The sequence below is a fragment of the Cnephaeus nilssonii genome (genome assembly GCF_951640355.1).
Source record: "Cnephaeus nilssonii genome assembly, chromosome: 5".
NCBI classification, from domain to species: Eukaryota; Metazoa; Chordata; class Mammalia; order Chiroptera; family Vespertilionidae; genus Cnephaeus; species Cnephaeus nilssonii.
This window is the reverse complement of record NC_137076.1, coordinates 29,494,113-29,516,592: the sequence shown is the minus strand read 5'-3', so window position 1 is coordinate 29,516,592 and position 22,480 is coordinate 29,494,113. Positions and strand designations below refer to the sequence as shown.

The window sequence follows — 22,480 nt, the reverse complement described above, 5'->3', positions numbered from 1 at the left end:
CCGATGTCTGGAGTCCAGGGAGTGGCTCATCACTGGTGATCAGACCAGGTCACCAGTCCTGGCTCAGACATCTTCACAGTGAGCAAGTGACGGCTCCAAGCCCCCCTCTCCCACCATCAGGATTATCTCCCTGCCCTCCTAGAGCTCCCAGCCAGTGCCTGCCTCCAGATCTTGACCTTTGATAGTGAAAGTGTGAGCACAGAGATGGGGCCCTGTACATACATTCACTTGCACCAGCAGCCATGACTGTTCCTCCCTCAGGACCTTTGCATAAGCCGTTCCCTCTGCCCAGAAAGAACACTCTTCCTTTTGCTCTCACATGACTCTTCTTCACCCGGGAGGTCTTGGATTAAATCTCACTTCCTCAGAGAGCTCCTCTTGAACCCCCCATCTAACCCATCCATTATTTCCCCTCTTGTCTTTTACACCACGTTTGAATGACCATATGTTACCAGTTCCAAGCCTCATATTTTTTTTCACATTTTAGCATAATTTGAAATCAGGCACCCCTGATAATCAAAGATACCTTGGTTCAGTGAATTTCAGGGCATGTTTACATATTGATCTGATTATTTTCTATTTCCTTCATTCTTTTTTGTTTTCCATTCAGCAGTCATTTCTTAGGCACTTGCTGTGTGCCAAGGCCTAGGCTGGATACCAGGGATGCTTGGGGATCAAGACTGACAAAATCCCTGACCCCATGCACCCCACAGTCTGATGGGGAGTGGAGATAATAAACAAGTGCTCAGGCGCATTCACAACAGGTGTGTGGGGGGCACGTAAATCAGTCACGGGAGAGTGACTGGGTAGGCGGCAGGGAAGGGAGAGTGCTTAGCTGGGGTGGTCCAGGAAATGCCAGAAGAAATGCCAGCGGAGCTGGGGTCTGCGGCTGAAGGGTGTCATGGGCCGTGGGAACTGCAAGGACAAAAACCCAGACGTAGGACCAAACTGGGGGGGCGGGGGTTACAGGGATGGCAGGAGGCCGCGTGCTGGGCGGGGAAGCACAGGCTGAGCAGGAGGGGCTAAGGCAGGGCAGAGGCGGGAGTTCTGCCTTGCTCCCCGTGGCCTCCCTCCTGGTAGAACCTTCCCTCCTGAAGTCCAGGAGCCCCCATTTCACCTTGCCCCCGGGAAACAAAGGTTTGGGGGAGATATTTATAGCAGCATTATTTATAAAGGCATAAAAACTGGAAATAACCTAGATGTACAGTAATAGGAGATTCTATGAACAAGCTGCTGTGCAGTGGAATATTACATAGCCAATAACAGTCACAAGTTTACTTTGTCATCCCAAGTGTGGTATTAAAGATTTAGGGAAAGGACAAGGAGAGCATACAATTTTTCTTCACATACTTATGTACTGTTTGAGCATATTTTTGCCAGAAGCTCCTTTCCTTTGGTTAAAAAATCAGATTTGATTAAAGTAAAAAGACAATTTAAAAAATTACATCTTTTATTTATGTTTCAACAACAGTTTTATTGAGATACGTTCTGCATACCATACAATTCACCCTTTTAAAGTGTACAGTTCAGTGGTTCTTAGTATATTTGCAATGTATTAAACTACCACCTCTATCTAATGCCAGGACATTTCATCACCCCAAACATAAGCCCGTCCCCATTAGCAGTCACTCCCCCTCCCACTCCCCAGCCCTTGGCAACCAGTAATCCACTTTTTGACTTTGTGGGTGTCTGGACATTTCACACAAATGGAACCACACCCAACTGGCCTTTCGTATCGGGCTGTGTGTTCCAACACAGGGCACCCAGGCCTTCCCCAGGTCAAGGGTTTCGCGTCCGGCTCCAGCCAGCGGTGTGGGCAGGAGGCCTTGGCACCAACTGGAATCACAACCAGACAGTCATGAGCATCCTCTGAGGCGGGCGGGGACGGTGACTTGGTTTCTCTCCTGCCCCCCGCCCCCCAGCCTTCCGGAACCCGGACTAAGCCGGCTTGTACTGCCAAGGGGCCCGTGCTCTGCTCCCAGCTCTCCACCCTCCTCTTGGCTTTTGGAAACGAGGGACTTGGTTTCTCTCCTGCCCCCCCTCCTACCAGCCCTCCTGAACTCGGGGCCCCAGCTTACACTGCCCACTCCTGGCACTGGGTTCGGGGTGTGAATCCCTGGAGCAGCCTCCAGCTGGCCTTTGCAGGCCTCTCTTGGATAGTTCTCGAGATGTCAGTCATGTTTGGGCATGTGGTGAGCCTACCCGCTCCCGATTGCCTCCCTCCCTTCTTGCCACAAAACCATCTGGAAGCAATAAAAGGAACCCACCCATCTGGCCTGGGCGCCTTCTCTCTACCAGAGTCTGAGGAGCGGGCACAGAACCATGCAACTCAGCCAGTACTGGGTTCCTGCCTCAGAAACCAGGAGATACATGTGTGTTGTTTAGCATGTGACCTGTGGGGATATTTGTTACACAGCAGTTGATAGCTAATATGGTCATGTGACCAGTAAGTCTCGTTCCCAAGCTCACATTCTGTGGAGGTGGCCAGGTTTCACCTCTGGTGTCATCGTCTCCCATTCCACACTTCCTGGTGGAAGGGCCTGTGCCACCGTCGGACTCCTTCACGCCTTCTCTCCCACCCTCCCAGGGTGTCTGACATCAGCGCTCGCTCTCTCTCTCTCTCTCTCTCTCTCTCTCTCTCTCACACACACACACACACACACACACACGACTTTCCTTTGGCACTTGATAATGATGTTTTGTGTTTTTCACTGTCAGAGTTTGGGGTCCACTTTCCTATGACAGTTTTCCCACTTAGATATGACAGACGAAGAGGCGACCTAGGATCCAGTCAGGGCTTCTGGATCACTAGGGCTTCTCATCACTGCTCCCTGGCTGTGAAGACAGGACCTGGGGGTCCTGGTTTGAAGCCCTGACCATGGTGGCTGAGCCAGCTTGTACTGGCAGCTGGTGAGAACTGGCACGTGGTGCGTAGACTTCCTCAACCCTGCACTCAGCAGCAGCATATTTGTGGCTTAAAATTGGCCACGACAGAGTTCCACCATGGAAGTCAGTGAGTGCTACGAGTCAGTGCCCCAAGCCAGAGGCCCCGCGGTGAAGTGCTGACCAGCACACGCACCTGTCTTCCCAGCTCGGCATTGAGAAGGGTGCCGGCCGCGCCTGTGGTGCCGGAGGAGACTCTGGCTGAAACAAGCCATCCGAGCCTGGCCCGGTAGCTCAGTAGGTGAGAGTGTCCTCCCGACATGTCAAAGTGCTGGTTTGATCTCTGGTCACGGCACATACAAGAAGCAACTAATGAATGCTTAAATATGGGGGACAACAATTCGATGTTTCTCCCTCTCCTCTCCTCTCTCTCTCTCTCTCAAACCAATCAATATATATATATTTTTTAAGTCATCCAATTTGTGTCTCACATCAAGTTTCTCTCTCGCCCTCCCTTCCACTCTCTCTAAAAATCAATGGAGAAATATCCTCAGGTGAGGATTAACAAAAACAAAACAAATCTCTCTCTCTCAAAATCAATAAATAATTTTTTAAAAAGTCATCCAACTTAAGGAGTTGTGAAAAGAGAAGGGGCGGGAGGTGAGGCCTCTCTGGTGCTTGTTGTTGTTGTTAACCTCACCTGAGGATACTTTTTCCATTGCTTTTCAGAGAGTGAAAGGAAGGGGGTTGGAGAGAAACATCGATGTGAGAGAGATGCACCGACTGGTTGCCTCTTGAATGCGCACTGACTTGGGGTGGAGAGCGAACCTGCAACCCTGGGATATGCCCTTGACAGATCAAACCCGAGACCCTTCAGGTGTGCAGGCTGACGTTCTAACCACTGAGCAACACAGGCCAGGGCCTCTGGGGCATTTTTTTCTCTCTTTTTCCTCTGGTGCATTTGATTCATTCTTTTATTTGTTTGTTTGTTTGTTTTTATTTTTAAAATATATATATATATATAGTTTTAATGATTTCAGAGAGGAAGGGAGAGGGAGAGAGAGATTGAAACATCAATGATGACCGGGAATCATTGATTGGCTGCCTCCTGCATGCTCCCTACTGGGAATCGAGTCTGCATCCCAGGCATATGCCCTTGGCTGGAATCGAACCCAGGACCCTTCAGTCTGCAAGCCAATGCTCTATCCACTGAGCCAAACCAGCTAGAGCTACTTGTTTTTATTTATTTTTTAATATTTTTTTATTGGTTTCAGAGAGGGAGAGGAGAGAGAGAGACACACATCAATGATGAGAGAGAATCCTTGATTGGCTGCCTCCTGCACACTTCCTACTGGGGATTGAGCCCACACCCAGGCATGTGCCCTGACTGGGAATCAAACCCTGAACTCCTGGTTCATAAGTCGATGCTCAACCATTGAGCAACACTGGCCGGGCTTGATTCATTCTTTTAGACTGTTTCCTATACTTCTTGATCCACCGTAATTTTTGCCCTGTGCGTGCACTGTTACTATTATTTACTTACTATAATTAAGTATTAACCTAACTCCATTCCAACACATGGCTTAGTAAACTACAGTCCATGCAAAACTTGGCCCATGGACTGTTTTTGTAAATAAAGTTTTATTGGCACACTGGCTTGCACATTTGTGTGCATATCATGCATGAATGGCTGCTTCCACTCTCCAGTGGCAGAGTTGAGCAGTTACAACTGACACTCTATGGCCTCAAAGCCAACATGTTTATAGAGAAACTTCGCTGGCCCGTTAGGGTCACCCAACTCAGCTGCCCACGGCCTCTAGGGGAGGGTGGCCAAGAAATCCCTTTCCCAATTTCTAAGCTCACACTGTCCCCACCGCTCTGCTGGCTGCGGTCATCTCTAGGGAAGGGACCAGCTTCCTTCTCCTCAGTGTGACCCAGTGGATGGGGCACCCAGAGTCCATTTAATGAGTAATAACATCAGCTAACGTTTGTGCAGCCCTTAGCATGGGCCACACCTTGTGCTAAGCTCATTATACAAACTCACTTGCTTAGTTTCCCAATGCAAGTATATTAATCCACTTGCTCATTCAAAAAATATTTATTGAGCATCTACTATATGCCCAGCTCTGTTTTAGGCACTGGTGCTACAGCAGGTGAAGGAAAACAGTCTCCACTTACAAAGGTGACGTTCTTGTTGGAAGATGGGGGATAATAGAGTAAACATATCTAAATATAATAATGAAATAAAAATAAATGAGTACTAGAGGTGGAGATAACTATGATGGAAATAAAGCAGGGTAAGAAAGTTCTGAGCACACTAGCTGGTTTGGCTCAGTGGATAGAGTGTCGGCCTGTGGACTAAAGGGTCCTGGGTTCGATTCCAGTCAAGGTCACATGCCTGGGTTGCGAGCTCAAACCCCAGTAGGGGATGTGTAGGAGGCAGCCGATCAATGATTCTCTCTCATTATTGATGTTTCTAGCTCGCTCTCCCTCTTCCTTCCTCTCTGAAATAAATAAAAATATATATTTTTTAAAAGTTCTGAGAGGGTGCCTTAAGGAGGTGCATTTTCTGCCCGTTTTTCCCTGTATGAGTTATCTAGTGCTGCATAACAGATGACCCAAGTTAGCAGCTAAAAAACACAGGAATTGGATGTGGTTTTGCTGGGTTCCCTGCTTCAGGGTCTCTCCTGGCTGTAATTGAGATGTCAGCCAGGGCTGGGGTCTCCTCTGAAGGCCCGATTGGTACAGGTCTGCTTCCAAGCTTCCTCATGTGGTTGCCCCAGTTCCTTCCCAGGGACCTACCAGCTGGCTTTATAAGACCAGCAGAGGAGGAAGTCTCCTGGAAGTGACACCAACTTTGCAGGTTCCACTGATGAGAAGCAAGCCTCAGGTCCCAGCCACATGCAAGGGGAGGCGATTGCACATGGGTGTGTCCATCAGGAGGTCATTGGGAGCTGCCAGACCCCCCCCCCCCATCCACAGTGAGCTTTGCAAGGGTAGGTGTCATGTTGATGAGTATGTCCCCAGCACCTAAGACCATCCAGGCACTTAGTAGGTGTTCAGTAAATGTTTGTAGCCTGACTGAGTGGGTGTCTCCCAATTCATAGTGAGGGAATCGAGGCCCCGGGGGGGCCTTGGTTCTGCCTGCACTTCGCCACCACTCGCCAGTCCTCCCCCTGCCGCTGGTAGTGTTTCATTCATTTTTCTTTTCCCTCCAGGCTTTTACGCTTCTTTCTCCCTGTGATCTGGGAGCAGTTTTGCTCTTGACCCCCAATTCCCTTGTGGGGGTTCCCAGGACCGAGTGAGCAGAGGAACAGCAACACATTTGGGATCTGTCGTATGTGTAGACCCTCCTGGGCCTCTGCCTGCCTCCCCCCACCCCCGCTTCCCTCTCCTCCCCTGGAGCCACCACACACACTGTTATGTGGAGGCTACCCTTCCCCCATCACTGCCGACAGCCCTGCTTCCCGTGAGCTCGGTCTGTCATCTGGTTCTCGGGGGCTGTCAGGCTTCATCCAGAATCTCTGTCAACTTCCCTGGGAACTGCTGGCTGAGCACGTCAGAGGGCAGGCAGCGGTGGCCGCCCTTCCCCGGAGCCCCCTCTTGCCTGAGCCTGCGCGTCACCACGGAGCCGAGGGGCTGCTGTCACCTTAGGCAGGCACTGCACCCCGCTCCCTCCACACCCAAGCCGCTGCCGCCCCATTTTGCAGAGGAGGGGAGCCGCCCAGGGCTCAGCCAGTGAGGCGCGAGGCCGGGTTTAGAACTGTAAGGCTCCATCCTGGCCGGTGTGGCTCGGTTGGTCGGAGCATCGTCCTGTACACCCAACGGTGGCAGGCTGATTCCCGGTCAGGGCACACACTCAGGTTGCTGGGTCACTCCCTGCTTGGGGCATGTGCGGAGGCGGTGATCCAGGTTTCTCTGTCTCTCCCTTCCTCTCTCTCAAAATAAAAAACACCGCAAGGCTCCAAGGCTACTTTGATCACCAGGCTCTGTTGGCGGGGAGCCCCCCGGGGCTGGGCTGTGTCACCACAATCAGACTGGGGACTCATGATGACAGGGCTGTGCCTCTCCTATCAGACTGGGACCCCTGCAGGAAGGCTTATGTCTCCTCCATTACATGGGAACCCTTGAAAGAAAGTGCATCTTTCTTCCCTCAGATGGGAACTTCAAAGGGCAGGACAGGTTTCTGTCTCCATCAGGGGCAGCGCCATGCATCTCTCCTCAGCTGAGAAGCCCCTGGAGTCAGAGCCACGCCTCCCCCATCCCACTGGGTGCTTCCGAGGGTAGGACCATGCCTCCCCCATCAGACAGGGCCTATGAAGGCATGCACGTACCGACCATGTCTCTCCCCTCAGACTGTGCTAAGAAAGGCATGACTGTCTAGGAGCTTCTGGGAGCAAAGATGGTCTCCCCTGTCAGACTAGGAGCTCCTAAAGCAGGGTCACGCCCCCTCCATCACATCAGCAGTGAGCCATGCCTGCCTTGTCCCTTCCGTCCTGCTGCTTTGGCTCCCACCCCACTCCAGACTTGATCCAGCGGGGAACAGAGGGGCAGGCACCGCCCCCAGCCCTCCCCCCCCCCCCTCCAGCTCCTTCCTGAGGTCCCATCCACTCTAAGCACATAGTGAGCACCTACGCGGTCCGTGCACTGGACTGTCACTCAGCCACGAGAAGGGCTGGAGCACCGACACAGGCTACAACATGGGTGAGCCTTGAGCACATGCTGCTCAGTGAGAGGGGCCAGACGTTTAGTGTGACCCCATTGATGTGAAAGGTCCAGAACAGGCACACCCACAGAGACAGGAAGTGGGTTCGTGGATGCCATGGAATATAGATTTGGGGAGAATAAAAGGTTACTGCTAAATTTCGGGTGATAAAATGTTCAGGAATTAGATAGTGGTGAGGGTGACACAATCTTCTGAACATACTGAAATCCACGGAAATACACACTTTAAACGGGTAAATTGTAGGGTATGTGAATTATATCTTTTTTAAAAGTTGCCCACTCGCCCTGGCCCGTGTGGCTCAGTTAGTTGGGTGTTATCCGGTGCACCAAAGGATTGCCCCTTAGATTCCTGGTCAGGGCACACACCCAGGCTATGGGCTCAGTCCACGTTGGGGGAGGGCAGGAGGCAGCGGATTGATGTTGCCACTCTCACATCGATGTTTCTTTCTAAAAGTAATTCTTTAAAAATAAAAAGTGCCCCAAACAATGCCAGGCAATAAGTGCTCAGCAGAGGTGAGCTGTTACATTCCCATTGAAAAGATGGGACAACAATCCAAATCACTGCCCAAGGTCAGGCGGGCTCAGCCCCACCGGGAGGAGCCTATTGAACTGCCTGGGGGTAGTGCTGGGGGAAGGGAGGACACCAGGCCACCCACCTTCTTGCCTTTGTCCATGTAGTGCCCCCTCCAAGCATCGCTCCATGGCTCCCTGGTCTCCAATCAGAAAGCCAAACCCAAGAGGTTATGTGGCTTTACAGGTCATACCTCAAGGTCGCAGGACTCCCAGCCTGGCTCTCCTGTCCACCTCCTCCAGCTCCTCCCCTCCTCCCCTCCTCCCCTCCTCCCCTCCCCGCTCCTTGCCTGGCGGTGGAGGGGCAGTCCCAGGAGAAGCCAGCTCAAAAGCGCAGGAAAGTCAAATGCCGTTTGATTCCGCCTCCGGGGCCTCTCATTGCTATTCCTGACACACACTGTAATTAGAAGGCCCTTTCAAATATTTATACCTCAGACGCCGGGTGTTTATTCGCCAGGGTGAGGACTCGGATTTGATGAGATCTGTCATCAGCTCAGCCCTGAGCCAAGCCTGGAATTACCTGGCGGCTGACAGAAAACAGGACAATTACCCGCTGTGCTCCCCAGCGGTCCCCAGGGATGCTGCCTGGGCTGTGATCGGAGTGATCGGAGTGGGCATGTTGGGGCTGGGAGGCTGAGTGAATGTGCTTCCCAAGGGAGGACTGAATTCAACAGGTTTGTGTTGGGGGACACAGCCAAAGCGAGAAAGAGGAGGACACGGGGAAGCAAGCCCCTGCGGCTGTGAGAGGCTTTGCCTTGTCAGCTGTGGACCTCAGTTTTCCCATCTGGAAAATGGGGCTAGCAGTGGAGGGGAGACGGAGAACCACTGATTCCATGAAGAGACTCTAGCGGGTCTCTAATGCCACCCCATGCCAGGCCATATCATGGTGTCCGGGGAGAAATGAGCTGCGGGGTGGCTCTGAGCAAGTCCTTCTCCCTCCCCGTGCCTCAGTTTCCCCACCAGGAAAAAATGGCTCTCCCTTGGGCAATCCTTCCTCTAGCTCTTTGGGGTTTCCTATCAGAAGTCCCATATTTTAAGCCGGGAAAGCAAAGTGCAGAAGCATAGACATAGCCCTAACCCCACTGTTCTTCCCAGGGGCAGCGAGTATGTCACCGGACAAACAGTGGGTCCCGTGCTGCCTGTCACTATCCAGCCAATGAAGCAGTGACAGGGTTGAATCATAGATGAGCGTTTCTTCCAGAACTGCGGGCAGCATGGGAGAGCCGCAGGTCAGCCACAGGAGACTTCTCTGCACCCCGCCATGAGCCAGTTGCTTATACAGTAAACGCACAAAGGAAAGGAGGCACAGGGGCCGTGTACAGCTAGCTATGCAGAAGGACTGGGGGTCTTCAAAGGGCTGAGTGACAGGCAAGGGCCGGGGTCACATGGGGACGTAGCCAATGGGAGTGCCAGGTGGGCAGTTACAGGTGAGCAGGCGGGAGTCGGCCAAGGCCTGCGGGTGTGCAAAGGGCTGAGGTCTGCAAAGGGCTGGCGATTCCTGTTTCTGCAGCAAAGGTGTTCATCTTCTAGGGGAACAGGCAGCTCCCCGTGGGGAGGAAGGGCTGCGCCTCTGGGCCGGCTCCAGCCGGGGTGGAACGGGCCTTCTTTAATCAGAAGGAAACAGCCGTGGTTCATGGAGCGGGATTCATATTTCTCACAATACCAGCTGGCTCCCCAAATCCTATTGCTGCCCCCTTTCAATAGCCCTAGCCCCACTGTTCTTCCCAGGGGCAGCTCACAGCACGGGCAGCTCTGACTTCTGGTTCTCCCTCCCCTCCAAGCCCTGCCTGCCCAGCCTGGGGGGCCGGGAGCAGGAAATCTGGGATCCCACTCTTCCTGACCACCCCTCTCTTACTCCAACATTAGGGGACTGAGCAAGCCCCTTACGGGGAAAGAAAGCAAATGTGTTTGCTCTGGAAGTGGCCAGAAGCTCCCCTGGCCTCTCCCTCCCCAAACCTCTTAGTGTCCTCCCCACAGACAGCTGCAGCTGCCGGCAGGCAGGCAGGCCAAGCAGACCCCCCTCATTTCTGTCCCCCTCCCCGCCTCCTCCCCAGGAGCCACAAAGGGACAGATGCTGAGGACACTCGCCAGGCACAGATACCATCTCCCTTCCCCTGGCCAGCTGCCCCAACCCTCTCCCCCCATCCTGCCATCAGTCCCCTGGGGAGCCCTCTTAGGGGCGGGGAAGCCAGATCCCTCTTTCCTCCTCGGTGCAAGGCTCGCTGCGGTGACCTCTGCGACAACCCCCACCCCCCGCCCCCCAATTCCTGGTCAGTTTCGCCGCCAGACCCTGGTTCCATTTGAACGCCCAGAAGCGGCGGTCACTCTCACCCCCTCTGCTGGTCAATTCGCCCCGTCTCGTGGTCAAGTCCAGCCCCATTTCCCGGCCCGTTTCCACCTCCCGCTCCCCCAGCCCGCCTCTGCACCTCCCTCCCCTGAAGGTCAGCGCCGGGGGGCGCCCACCGCCCGCGCTCCTCGCTCGCTCCGGCCGCCTCTGCCCTCCGGGTCAGTGTCCAGCTGCCGCGCCGCGGCCCCGCGCCTCCTGCTCGCACCCCCTCCCTCCGTGGCGCGGCTCCCCGCCCTCCCCGGAACGGCGGGAGGTCTCAGTCACCCCGAGGGGAGCGCCGAGCGGGGAGGGAGGGGGAAGCCGCGGAGCGGGAGGCGGAGGACCCTTAACCTCGCTGCCCGCGGCGCGGCCCGAGGCCGGTGGGGACCGGAGCGTCCGCCCGCGCGTCCCCTCCCCGAAGTCCCACCTCCCGGCCGCGCGCCGGCGGCGGGTCAAGTCTCCGAAAACGCGAAGGGGCACTGCAGGTTTATCTCCCTTTGTGCGGCGGCGGGCGGACCGGGGCGGCGGGGCTGGGGGCCCGGGGTTGGGGCTCCCCGGAGCAGAGGGCAGCGCCGCCGAAGATACCCTGCGTCGGGGTCCAGGTCCCGGCGGCCCAACTTTGGGCGGGGCGCCCGCGCCCCGGGGGAGCCCCGCTGCGCTGAGAGCCCCGGCGTCCCGGGTGAGCCGGGCTGGGGCGTCCGCAGGCGGCGCTTCCCTGACCCCGGACCCCAGGAGGGATCCCGGCGCTTCCCGGAGGCGCCTGGCGGCCGAGCGGCACGCGGGGACCTCGCTGCCCGCAGGGACCACGCTGCCCGCGGATGCCCCTCGCCTTGGCCGGACGACCTCGCGCTCGGCGTTCGGGGCCCTGCGGAGCACCCCCTTCCCCCGCGGGCCTTCCAGAGCCGGGCTAAGGTGGGCTTTGCGTCCCCACCCCCCCGTCTCCTCCTTTTTCTCTCCTTTTACCCTCCCCTGAGCCCAGCCAAGGGGCACACCTGACCCTCCTCCCCCTCCTCTTTCTCCCCCTCCCCTCCCCCTCCCCCTCCTCCTCCTCCTCCCCCTCCCCCTCCCCTCCCCCCGCTCCTTCTCCTCCCCGGCCCCCCCTCCCGGGGAATCTGCTGAGGAAGGCGCCCGGAAGAGGGCATGTGTGTCTCCCCTTTACAGTAGCCAGGTTTTGGGGTGACGCGGGCCCAAATGGCCAAGTGGCTCCGGGACTACCTGAGCTTTGGCGGGCGGAGGCCCCCTCCGCAGCCACCCACTCCCGACTACACGGAGAGCGACATCCTGCGGGCCTACCTGGAGCAGAAGAATCTGGACTTCGAGGACCCTTATGAGGACGCGGACAGCCGCCCGGAGCCGGACCCCGCGGGCCCCGGGGACTCCAAGTACGACTCCCCCAAGCACCGGCTCATCAAGGTGGAGGCCGCCGACATGGCCGAGGTGGCCAGAGCCAAGGTCTTGCTGGGCAGTGCCGGGGCGGAGGTGCGCGGCTGAGGGTGGGAAGCTGGGTGGCCCTAAGAGACGGGGTGGGGAGGACCAGGCCGGGCCCCGGACTCTGGGGAGCATGTTCACTGTGTGACCGCAGACACTCCCGTCCTCCACCTGCTGGGCCAGGTTTGGTGTCTGTGCCTTTTCAGTGCCCAGTGCTGGGCCGCCCACCTCTCTGACTGCCCCGCATTGTCCTCCGTCCCTGAGGTCGGAGCAGCTGGAGGAAGCTCCCTAAAACAGGCCTGAGCGATTCGCTCCCCTACTGGGCACTAAAACACCCTCACCACTGCTCTTTGAACTGCCTTTGTTATTATTCCCATTTAACAGATGTGGAAACAGAGGCTCACAGAAAAGTAAAGAAGCAATTTGCCTGAGGTCACATGGTCTAACTCCAGACCTGCCTCCAATGCCCATGATTTTTGTAGTATTTTTATTTTTATTTTTTTTAATATATATATTTAATTAATTTCAGAGGAAGGGAGAGGGAGAGAGAGAGATAGAAACATCAATGATAAGAGAGAATCATTGATCGGCTGCCTCCTGCACGCCCCCTATTGGGGATTGAGCCCGCAACCCCGGCATGTGCCCTGACGGGAACCGAACTGTGACCTCCTGGTTCATAGAGTGACCCTCAACCACTGAGCCACACCGGCCGGGCTATAGTATTTTTCTTAGAGGATCACTGCAAACCCTCAATGGAAACAGAAGGATTTGGGGAGGGTTAGGAGAGACTGTGTTGGGTTGATGGTACAGAGAAAGGGAGAAGGAGGCAGGGACTCAGACAACCTGGGATCAAAAGCTGCCTCTTACCAGCTCTGTGACCCTGAGCAAGTTACTTACCCTCTCTATGCCTTGGTTTCCTCATCTGTAAAATGGGGATAATGTGCCTACGGAATGTTGCTATGACAAGTAAATATACGTATATAAAGCATTTAGAACAGTGCTGGCAGCTGATAAACTTTAAAATTATTGAAGCCCTAGTCAGTTTGGCTCAGTGGACAGAATGTTGGCCGGAGGACTGAAGAGTCTTGGGTTTAGTTCCAGTCTAGGGCTTGTATCCCAGTTGCAGGCTCAGGCACATGCGTGTGGGAGGCATCCAATGGGCGAGTCTCTCACATCCATGTTTCTCTCCCTCTGTCTCTCCTCTTCCCTTCCACTCTAAAATCAATAGAAAAAAGCATCCTCGGGTGAGGACTAACAACAACAAAAATTGCCCTAGCCGGTTTGGCTCAGTGGATAGAGCGTTGGCCTGTGGACTAAAGGGTCCCAGGTTCTATTCCGGCCAAGGGCACATGCCCGGATTGCGGGCTAGATCCCCCCCAGTAGGAGGGGTGCAGGAGGCAGCCAATCAATGGTTCTCATCATTGATGTTTCTATCTCTCTATCTCTCTCCCTTCCTCTCTGAAATCAATAAAAAAATATATAAAAAATTATTGAAGGAAGGAGGCGAGGGGGTCTATGTTGGGGAGGATCAGAACTGCATGGAGGAAGGGAGTAGGGGAAGCCGGCATCTTTCTTGCAAACATCCTGGGTGGTAGCGGAGACTCCCTCCTCCCCCCAGAAAAGAGAACTGCTGGAAGGGGGTGTGTCAGCTGGCCCAGGGAGGGCCAGGGTACCCAGAGCCGGGCTGGTCCCCCTTTCCTTCTCTCCCCAGTCAGAAGTTGACACTGAGTACTCGGACCCCTTTGATGCCCAGCCTCATCCGCCACCCCCAGATGATGGCTACATGGAACCCTATGATGCCCAGCGGGTCGTGAGTGGTGAGTGGGCAGGGCTTGGGGGAGGATGGCAGGGTCCCAGGTGGGAGTGGGATCTGACCAGTGTCCTTGGCCTCCCAGAACTGCCTTGCAGGGCAGTGCAGCTGTATGACACTCCCTATGAGGAGCAGGATGGGGAGCCAGGAGACAGGCCTTTTTCAGGGCAAAGGCCTGGACAGAGCCGGCAGCCCCAGGAAGATGAAAGGCCAGCGGATGAGTATGATCAGCCCTGGGAGTGGAAGAAAGATCACATCTCCAAGGCATTTGCAGGTGCTCCTCCAACCCAGGCACTCTAAATGCTTGAGGCCCTCTATTTGCTGCTCTGGTCACATCCCCTGTTTCAGCTTACAAAGTAGACCCCATTTATCTGCCACGTGGGTGGTTTGTTAATTCTCACTAGAGTGTGAATGACTAATAGTCACACATTTCTCTTCCCAGAAGAAACTATCTTCCTTGGAAAACGAAACACCTCGTAGAGTGCAATAGGACCTACTTATTCTGCCCAGTATAGTGAAGGGGAAGGCTTTGACCTGGGTTTGTGTCACTTGGGCAAATCATTTTACCTCCCTGAGTCTGTTTCCTTACCTGTAAAATGGGGATCATTGTGGTCTCTACCGAACAGGGTGCTTGGAAATTGAGTGCTATAAAGTGCTCAATTACAGAGGAGTTGTTGGGGGAGAGAGTAACATTTCATAGTAGCTGTCATCAGGTAGACTTGGGTGATCTTGGCAAAGCCTCTGAATCTCAGTCTCCTCTTCTATAAAAGGAGGAACAATAAGGTCAGCTTTAAGAAGTAAAATAACTTGGCCAGGAAGAGTTGTGAGAACCCAACTTTGCCCCACATGTTGTATGACTGGGAGGGGAATTGGAGCTCAGTGCCTTAGTTTGCTTGTCTGTATAGTGGGCACCCTTTTAGCCACGCCCCCTGCTCTCTGATTTGTCACTCATGAAACTGCCCCGCCCTTCTATGCCTTATGACTACACCCCTTCTGAAAGTCAATTGGTTGTTCCTTTCCCAATTCGGCCCCAGCCCCTCCTCTTCTGGATTCCATTGGTACCGCCTTCCTGTTGAAATTCCATTGGCTTGCCCCCACCCCGCTCCTCCCAGGGAGGCTGGACTTAGACCTTTGCTCTCTAACCCTCCCCCGCTTCAGTGCAGTTTGACAGTCCGGAGTGGGAAAGGACCCCAGGCTCGGCCAAGGAGCTCCGGAAACCCCCACCCAGAAGCCCCCATCTGGCAGAGCGTGTGGACCCTGCCCTGCCCCTGGAGAAGCAGCCGTGAGTGGGGAAACTGAAGATGGAAGTCCTGGGTTGCATCCCTCCTGGCCCCATACCAGCTGCAGACTCACCGGACTAGGGGAGCTGGCTCATTCACTCACTCATTTCATTCAATCTTCAACTAATCTTCACTGGGCGCCAGCACCTGCTGTGTGCCAGACCATCTAGCTAGGTGGCAAAGCAGAGTCAGACGGAGTCTCAACTCCCTCTGGCATCAGACCCTGGGTTCAAGTCCCTGCTCTGTATCTCCTGGCTACAGGACCCGAGCCTGTCACTTAACTTATCTGAGCCTTGCGCTTAAAACCCCCAAGATGGTACCTGGCTCAAACAGAGTAAAGGGGGATTTCCTTCCTCCACTTGGGTGGGGCTCATAAGCCTGGGAACTAAGAGCCAGAGGTATTCTCACGCCCAGGACAGGCCTGGGATAAAACTGGGAAGAACAGGATTGTGCAGAGGTCCCAACTTTGGGCTGGGGTGAGGCTGGGAGGGGGAGGGGCTTCTCTGTGTCCCTCCAGCCTAGGGCCCTTGAGGAACGCCCCAGCCAGGTCCTAGCCCTGTGGCTGTGCTTATCACAGTCATTCCCAGACCCTGCCGGCGGGCGATACCGACCTGGCTACTTAGCACTGAAGCACAAGGTGAAAAGTTTATTCTCTTTCTCAATTTTCTTTCAACACAAAACAACCACCAAGTCCCTGATGCCCATCTGTCTCAGACACCTTGCTTGCAACTGCTGCCTCTCTTTGGGCACATTAAAGAACAATGTTAAGGAAAGAGTGGTCCAGCTGGGTGGGGACACAGGATGGAGCAAATCTTGTGAGAGTGATAAGCACGTGATTCAAGTTGGGGAACTAGGGCAGGGGCTGAGTTATCCAGCCCGGGGAGGCCAAGGTCAAGGTCAGGTGGAACCGTTAATTGGCAGGAGCAGCTCCACACGGGCCTGGGCTCGGCTGCCTCCCGGGGGGGGGGGGGGAGGGGGGCGAAACAGGCTCCTCTTGAGAAACCCACGGGAGTTTTCCTCTTAATTGCCTGGAGGCCCAAAGCCCTCTAACCCGCTGTGCCTGCCCCAGACCCAGAGTGCGTCTGAAGGGGGCTGGCCCTTCCTGAGACATCTGCCCCCACCCCCAGGTGGTTTCACGGCCCCCTGAGCCGGGCAGACGCCGAGAACCTCCTCTTGCTCTGCAAGGAAGGCAGCTACCTCGTGCGGCTCAGCGAGACCAGCCCCCAAGACTGCTCCCTGTCCCTCAGGTGAGACCCCAGCCTCCTGGAGGTCGCAGGACTGCATGCGTCTTGTTTTCGGGTCTATTCAGTGGGAGCCGAGGGGTGTGCCTCCAGCTTTCAGGCCAACGGATGGGACTTCTGGGACCTGTTGGTGGGGCTTCCAGGGAGACCTACTGAGAATGAACTCCCTGTCCCGGGAGGTATGCAAGAAGATGGAGGCGAAGCCGTACAGTAGAGCAGGCGTCCTCAAACTACGGCCCGCGGGCCACAGGCGGGTGTTTTTGCCGTTTTGTTTTTTTTACTTCAAAATAAGATATGTGCAGTGTGCATAGGAATTTGTTCATAGTTTTTTTTTTAAACTATAGTCCGGCCCTCCAACGGTCTGAGGGACAGTGAAAAAAGTTTGAGGACCCCTGCAGTAGATCTAGGACTTGGGTGAGAAGGAGAACCAGATGCCAGTTTTCTTTGGACTCCCCAGTCCAAAGGTTAAAGTATATTCACTTGTGTCTGTCCTGGGGCTGGGATCTGAGTGGCTCTCTAGCCACGTGAGTTAGAGACCCTGGTTCTGCGTGCTTCTCTGCCCGAGCTTCTAGGTGTGTCTGATCGCGCAGCACTCCTAAGGTCCTCCTAGGCATCTGAGTGTGACATCCCTAAACGGCCACGAGTGAAGAGGCCTTTGGAGGCTGGTTCAAATCCTGCCTCTACCGCTTTCTAGCTGTGTGACCTTAGCCAATTTACTCAACTTCTCTGGGCCTTGGTCTCCTCATTTATGAAAGGATAACAGCACCAATGCCATGGTAATACTGCAATGTTTAAATGGAAAAAAAAATACAGAGAAAATGTTGAGAACAGTGCCCCAGAAACAGGAAGTACTTGATTCACATGAATGATGTGGATAAAATGATTCCCAGGTTCTACATCATTCCACCCCCCCCACCCCCCCACCCCCCCCACCCTCCGCAAGACAGAGAAAGGAAAGAGACCCCAGACTGGGGTTTAGTTAACTAGTGGGGAGGTCAGGAGGTTTGGAGAGAAAGTGCAGTTCATGTTGCAGGGCAGGGCCTGCCCGGACAAGCACAGAAGGCGTCCCTGCTGCGTGGCGCAAGCCAGCGCCTTGGCACCAACTGGCCGTTTAACGGAAATCTCTGGGGACACCATCCCCGGGTTCTAGGAGCAATGACGGGGGTGGCTTCAGGGCTGGAGAGTGTGCTGGGCCTGGGGTGCTCAAGGCCCCTGTGATGCTGTTCCCCAGAAGCAGCCAGGGCTTCCTGCATCTGAAGTTCGCGTGGACACGAGAGAACCAGTTGGTGCTGGGTCAGCACAGCGGCCCCTTCGCCAGTGTGCCCGAGCTGGTGCTCCATTACAGCTCGCGCCCGCTGCCCGTGCAGGGCGCCGAGCACCTGGCCCTGCTGTACCCGGTGGTCACACCGAGCCCCTGCGCCGGAGCCTCTGCCCCCGGCCCTGCTCCCTGAGGCTGATTCGCTCCAGTCCAGGAGGAGGCCAGAGGGAAAGGCGTCCTGCTGCTCCAGGCTCTCCGGCTGGCTGCATCAGGGCTGCCCTCTCAGCCCCCTTCCGGGTCCTAGGGTCCAAGATTGTGTGAGAGAGTCCTCCTCCGATCCAGAAAATAAATAAGTTATTGTGTGTTTCAAGTGTCCTTTCTGGGAGGCCGGGATCCCAGCCCCTGGGAAGGGAGAAAAAGATGGACCCTTGGAGGGAGAAGGGGGTCCCCAGCTCCTCGTTTTGCAGAAAGAGCTGGGATTGGAGCCTGAATGGCTCGCAGGGAGGGACCAAAACTCAGACAGCTGTGGTCAGTGGAGTCCCGCAGATAAAAAAGATAAAGAAACCCAGAGCGGGCTCTCAGGCCAGCCCCGCCCCCACCCGTTTTCCCCTCCCCATTGGGGCGGGCAGCTGAGGCCTGATGCTGCTGCTGAAAGGACATCTGTCCCCATGGAAACAGCAGGAGTGGGGGAGGGGAGCTGGGCCCAGCTGGTGTCACTTCAAGGTGACTTGGGCAGGAGACCCAGGAGGCTGACAAGTGCCAGGGAGTCCCATCTCCCTCCTCACCCCCACCTCCCTCCTCACCCCCACCTCCCTCCTCACCCCCACCTCCCTCCTCACCCCCATCTCCCTCCTCACCCCCACCTCCCTCCTCACCCCCACCTCCCTCCTCACCCCCATCTCCCTCCTCACCCCCACCTCCCAGCCTGCCTGGGGGTGCCAGCTGGGGAGAGGGGCTTCCTGCTCAGGGCACAATTTGGAGGCTGGGGGCATCGCTTCTCTGCTAATTGGACATGTCCCTCCAAGGATGAGAGGGGGAGCTGATGAGTCATCCCAGAGCCCCCTTGCCATATGGACCTCCCCAGCCACCCCCGGGACCTCCAGGTGACCCCTTGAATCTTTTTGGCACCTCCAAACTGCCACAAAATCTGGCTTTGCTTTCTTCATGAGCCTTTATTGGGTTTTCTGGGGGCAAGGGAGAGGTCCACGGTCAAAGAAATAAGGACAGGGGTCTCAGGAGGGGCTGCTGGACTCCTGAGACCAGTCACATCCTGTGTAGCCACTGGGGGGTCATGTTTGAGTCCCCAGGGTCTGGCTCCTCTTCCCACTTCTCTTGGCCTTGGCTGCCCAGAGAAGCCTGGGCCAAGGAGAGATTCTGCCTGTAGACGTGGGGTGACGGGCTGGGGCTGGGGCAAGGTTTGGGGGCCAGGTGCCACCGAGGGTTGGGGCTGGGGAAACGCGGTGGAATAGAAGGAACGGCCCTGTGGCCCTCCCTGGGGGTGTCCAGCACCTTCCCCTCCACAGGCCTGGCCTCAGTCCTCTTTGGGAGCCCCTGGGCCAGCAGAGGATGTTGCTGTAGAGGGATGACAAAGACCAAGAGGGGACAGTCATTCCAGCCGGTGTGGCTCAGTGGTTGAGTGTCGACCTATGAACCAAGGGGTCGCGGTTTGATTCCTGGTCAGGGCACACGCCCAGGTTGTGGGCTTGGTCCCCAGTGGGGGGTGTGCAGGAGCCAGCTGATCAATGGTTCTCTTTCATCATTGATGTTTCTATCTCTCTCCCTCTCCCTTCCTCTCTGAAATCAATAAAAACATATATTTTTTTAAAAAAAGGAAAAAAAGAAGGGACAATCCGCTGGGAGAGCCTGGCTTTTCTTCCGCTCAGCCCCGGGGCTTTGTCTCTGCTTCTGAGAAGCATGGATGTACGGGGCAGCCTTCCCCACCGCGTCCCCTCTTTCCAGCCCTCAGCCTCCCTCCCTCCTTCCAGAAGTGGGAGAGGGGGGCACAGTCCCTCCTTGTGAAGGGCTGCAGTTCCCACCTACGCCCAGTGGAGAAGGGTGCCCAGTGGATGGCTCCAGAACCATCTGTCCTGGCGCCACTACCTGCGCCCTCCCCTGCGTCCTTGAGGCAGAAGCCCCAGAGCCGGGCGCCCCGCCTGATACAGCCAAGGTCATGACCCCGGCCTCCAGCAGCATGAAGAGTCCTGGGGTGAAGGGGCAGGAGGTGGGCGAGACACAGGCGGCAGGGGTGGCGCAGGAGGGACACCAGGTGAGGCTCACCTGGGAAGCCAGAGGTCTGGTTTGTTCGGTGGCAGGGTCCAGCCTCCTGCGCCCTTCAGGGTCAGAGCCTCCCACCCCGTGTGGGACCTCAGGGTCCCTGGGCCCTCTGTGCTGTTTGACTCTGGGCAGGTGCTTACTCTAAGCCTGTTTCCTCTTCTGAAAAAGGACACTAACATTCCCATCTTGCTGGGTTATTGTGGACTAATGACCAAGTGGATTTTCATCATGAGCTCCACACCCTGGTCACGAGCTTCAGTCATCCTCACGCTGACCTCCATCACCCTGATCATCAGGGGTCAGTTACTCGCCCAGGGTCACACAGCAGGGAACGGCAGAGCGGGGACATGCTTCCGGGTCTGCATAGTTGGCGTGACCCCAGCCAAAGGCTCCTTCTGCTGCACCTGAACCCTCCGTCTTCAGGTTCTCAGGCTGGCAGTGGTGCTGGGGGCTGTGAAACAGCTGTTCGGGGCGGGAAAGCCGCTGTGTGGCGCGGGACCTGCACCAGCTCGTTCCCTCACAGCTGCCTGTAACAGCTCACAGCCCGGTGCCTCTGCTCGCTGGTAATCGGCCCCCTCATCACTGGAGGGGTAGGGGGTGCAGGACAGCCATAGGACACTGCCCTGGAGGTAGGCAGTGGGCGGTCCTGCCAGCTGAAGAGGAATGGGCATCTCTGTCGGATAGGGGCTGGAGCCGGGGCGGTGCTGCATTGTCTGATAGGGGCTGGGCATGCGGCGGAGGAGGCCATCAGAAACCACCCAGAGAGCCCCTGCTCAAGGGTCAGCCCTAAGGCAGCGCTATCAGAGCGGGGAGTGTGTGCACCCGGCTGGAGAGGAAGCCGCCGCTGCGCTGGCTTGTGTGTGTCACTGGATATGACTGCACCCTCTCTGCGCCTCAGCTTTTCCATCTGCAAAACAACCCAGCTGCCCTAGCTGATCTGGAGAGCTCCCTCCAATTCTGGGTTCTAGAATTCTCTGGTCTACTCTGAGACTACAAACTCCTAAGAGTCTCTTTATTGAAAGTGTTTACCATAGTGCACTTCTAAGATTCTAGAACCATTCATTCCTTTATTTCAGGGTTTCTCAACCGTTTATTATTGTCACCCGCCGCCCCCCGCAGGAGTCTTTTTAAAAAATCTTAATTTCTTCCCCCATAAAATTTTAATACCACAGATATACTGTAAATCTATTTGTGCATTATGTGCATATTTATAATTTATACATAGAAAAGGGAAAATTTTTCTTTGCTCCCCAAGAACCAATTTTTGCCTCTTTAGGGAGTGATCTGCCCCAATGAGAAAATACACTTTATTTATTTATTTATATATATATATATATATATATATATATATATATATATATATATAAAATATATATATTTTATTGATTTTTTACAGAGAGGAAGAGAGAGGGATAGAGAGTTAGAAACATCGATGAGAGAGAAACACCGATCAGCTGCCTCTTGCACACTCCCTACTGGGGATGTGCCCACAACCAAGGTGCATGCCCCTGACCGGAATCGAACCTGGGACCCTTGAGTCCGCAGGCCGACGCTCTATCCACTGAGCCAAACTGGTTTCGGCTATTTATTTATTTTTTAATCCCACCCTGCGTTTCCCTACTTCTTTTATTTTTTTTAATATATTTTATTGATTTTTTACAGAGAGGAAGGGAGAGGGATAGAAAGCTACAAACATCGATGAGAGAGAAACATCGATCAACTGCCTCCTGCACACCCCCTACTGGGGATGTGCCCACAACCAAGGTACATGCCCTTGACCGGAATCGAACCTGGGACCTTTCAGTCCGCAGGTGGACGCTCTATCCACTGAGCCAAACCGGTTTCGGCTGAATTGTTTTTAATAAAAACTCCAGAATTATATGTACTCACGAGTCTTTATGATTGTAATATTCTAGAACTGGGTTCAGCAAACTATACAGCCTGCTGATCAAATTCGGCCCACTGCCTGTTTCTTCAAATAAAGTTCTGTTTTTATTTTTTATTTTATACTTTAAAATATTTAAGTGCTTACAAATGTTTTCACACATATAAACAACGTATCAATCTAAACATAGAATGTTTCAATCTCTGCAGAGAGTTCCCTGTACATACCACCCCCATAGATGATCACTGTTTTGATTTATATCATTTAAAGTTCTTTTTCAAAATATGTTTTTATTGATTTGAGAGAGAGCGGAAGGAAGAGGGGGTAGAGAAAAACATTGATTAGCTGCCTCCTGCACAGCCCCCACTGGGGATTGAGCCCACAACCCCGTCAGGTGACCAGGAATGGAACCAGTGACCTCTCCATACAACCAACTGAGCCACACCAGCCAGGGCTCAAAGTTTTATGGGAACCCAGCCCCGCCATTAGCCTACTATCCTCTACAGCCATTAGCCTACTATCCTCTAACCATGGTCTTAGGCGTAGGCGACCCTGCTAGCAGTTCTCTACCTCTGGGTCTCGACCCCCACAGGTTGAGAACCGCTGCTGTAGAGCCTAAGACCATCGGAAAACACAGATATTTACATTACGATTCATTAACAGTAGCAAAATTACAGTTATGAAGTAGCAACAAAAATAATTTTATGGTTGGGGGTCACCACAACATGAGGAACTGTATTAAAGGGTCGCGGCCTTAGGAAGGTTGAGAACCACTGCTCTACAGGCTTACAAAGGCAGAG

At 54.7% G+C, this 22,480-nt stretch overlaps 1 protein-coding gene across 7 annotated transcripts; it reads left to right on the top strand.

The window, feature by feature from the left end:
* Positions 1 to 10,542: 10,542 nt before the first annotated feature.
* Positions 10,543 to 17,857, top strand: SHD (Src homology 2 domain containing transforming protein D). Of its 7 annotated transcripts, none has more exons than XM_079772359.1 (8): positions 10,543 to 10,989; positions 11,209 to 11,416; positions 11,666 to 11,983; positions 13,644 to 13,749; positions 13,828 to 14,016; positions 14,901 to 15,024; positions 16,150 to 16,269; positions 17,495 to 17,857. In XM_079772359.1, exons 3-8 carry the CDS (start codon positions 11,696 to 11,698, stop codon positions 17,712 to 17,714), a joined length of 1,047 nt encoding a protein of 348 aa, XP_079628485.1. In that variant the 5' UTR covers positions 10,543 to 10,989; positions 11,209 to 11,416; positions 11,666 to 11,695; the 3' UTR covers positions 17,715 to 17,857. The 7 variants fall into 7 exon arrangements, with proteins under 7 accessions (XP_079628485.1, XP_079628486.1, XP_079628488.1 ...); XM_079772360.1 differs by having other exon boundaries at positions 10,555 to 10,683; XM_079772362.1 differs by having other exon boundaries at positions 10,558 to 10,683; positions 11,305 to 11,416.
* The last annotated feature ends 4,623 nt before the right edge of the window (positions 17,858 to 22,480 follow it).

Bases quoted from the DNA above. Each gene is read 5' to 3' on its own strand.
- SHD (XM_079772359.1), top strand. From the start codon at position 11,696: ATGGCCAAGTGGCTCCGGGACTACCTGAGCTTTGGCGGGCGGAGGCCC. The intron at 13,750-13,827 runs GTGAGTGGGCAG...TTGGCCTCCCAG, and splicing joins TGCCCAGCGGGTCGTGAGTG to AACTGCCTTGCAGGGCAGTG. The intron at 15,025-16,149 runs GTGAGTGGGGAA...CCCCACCCCCAG, and splicing joins CTGCCCCTGGAGAAGCAGCC to GTGGTTTCACGGCCCCCTGA.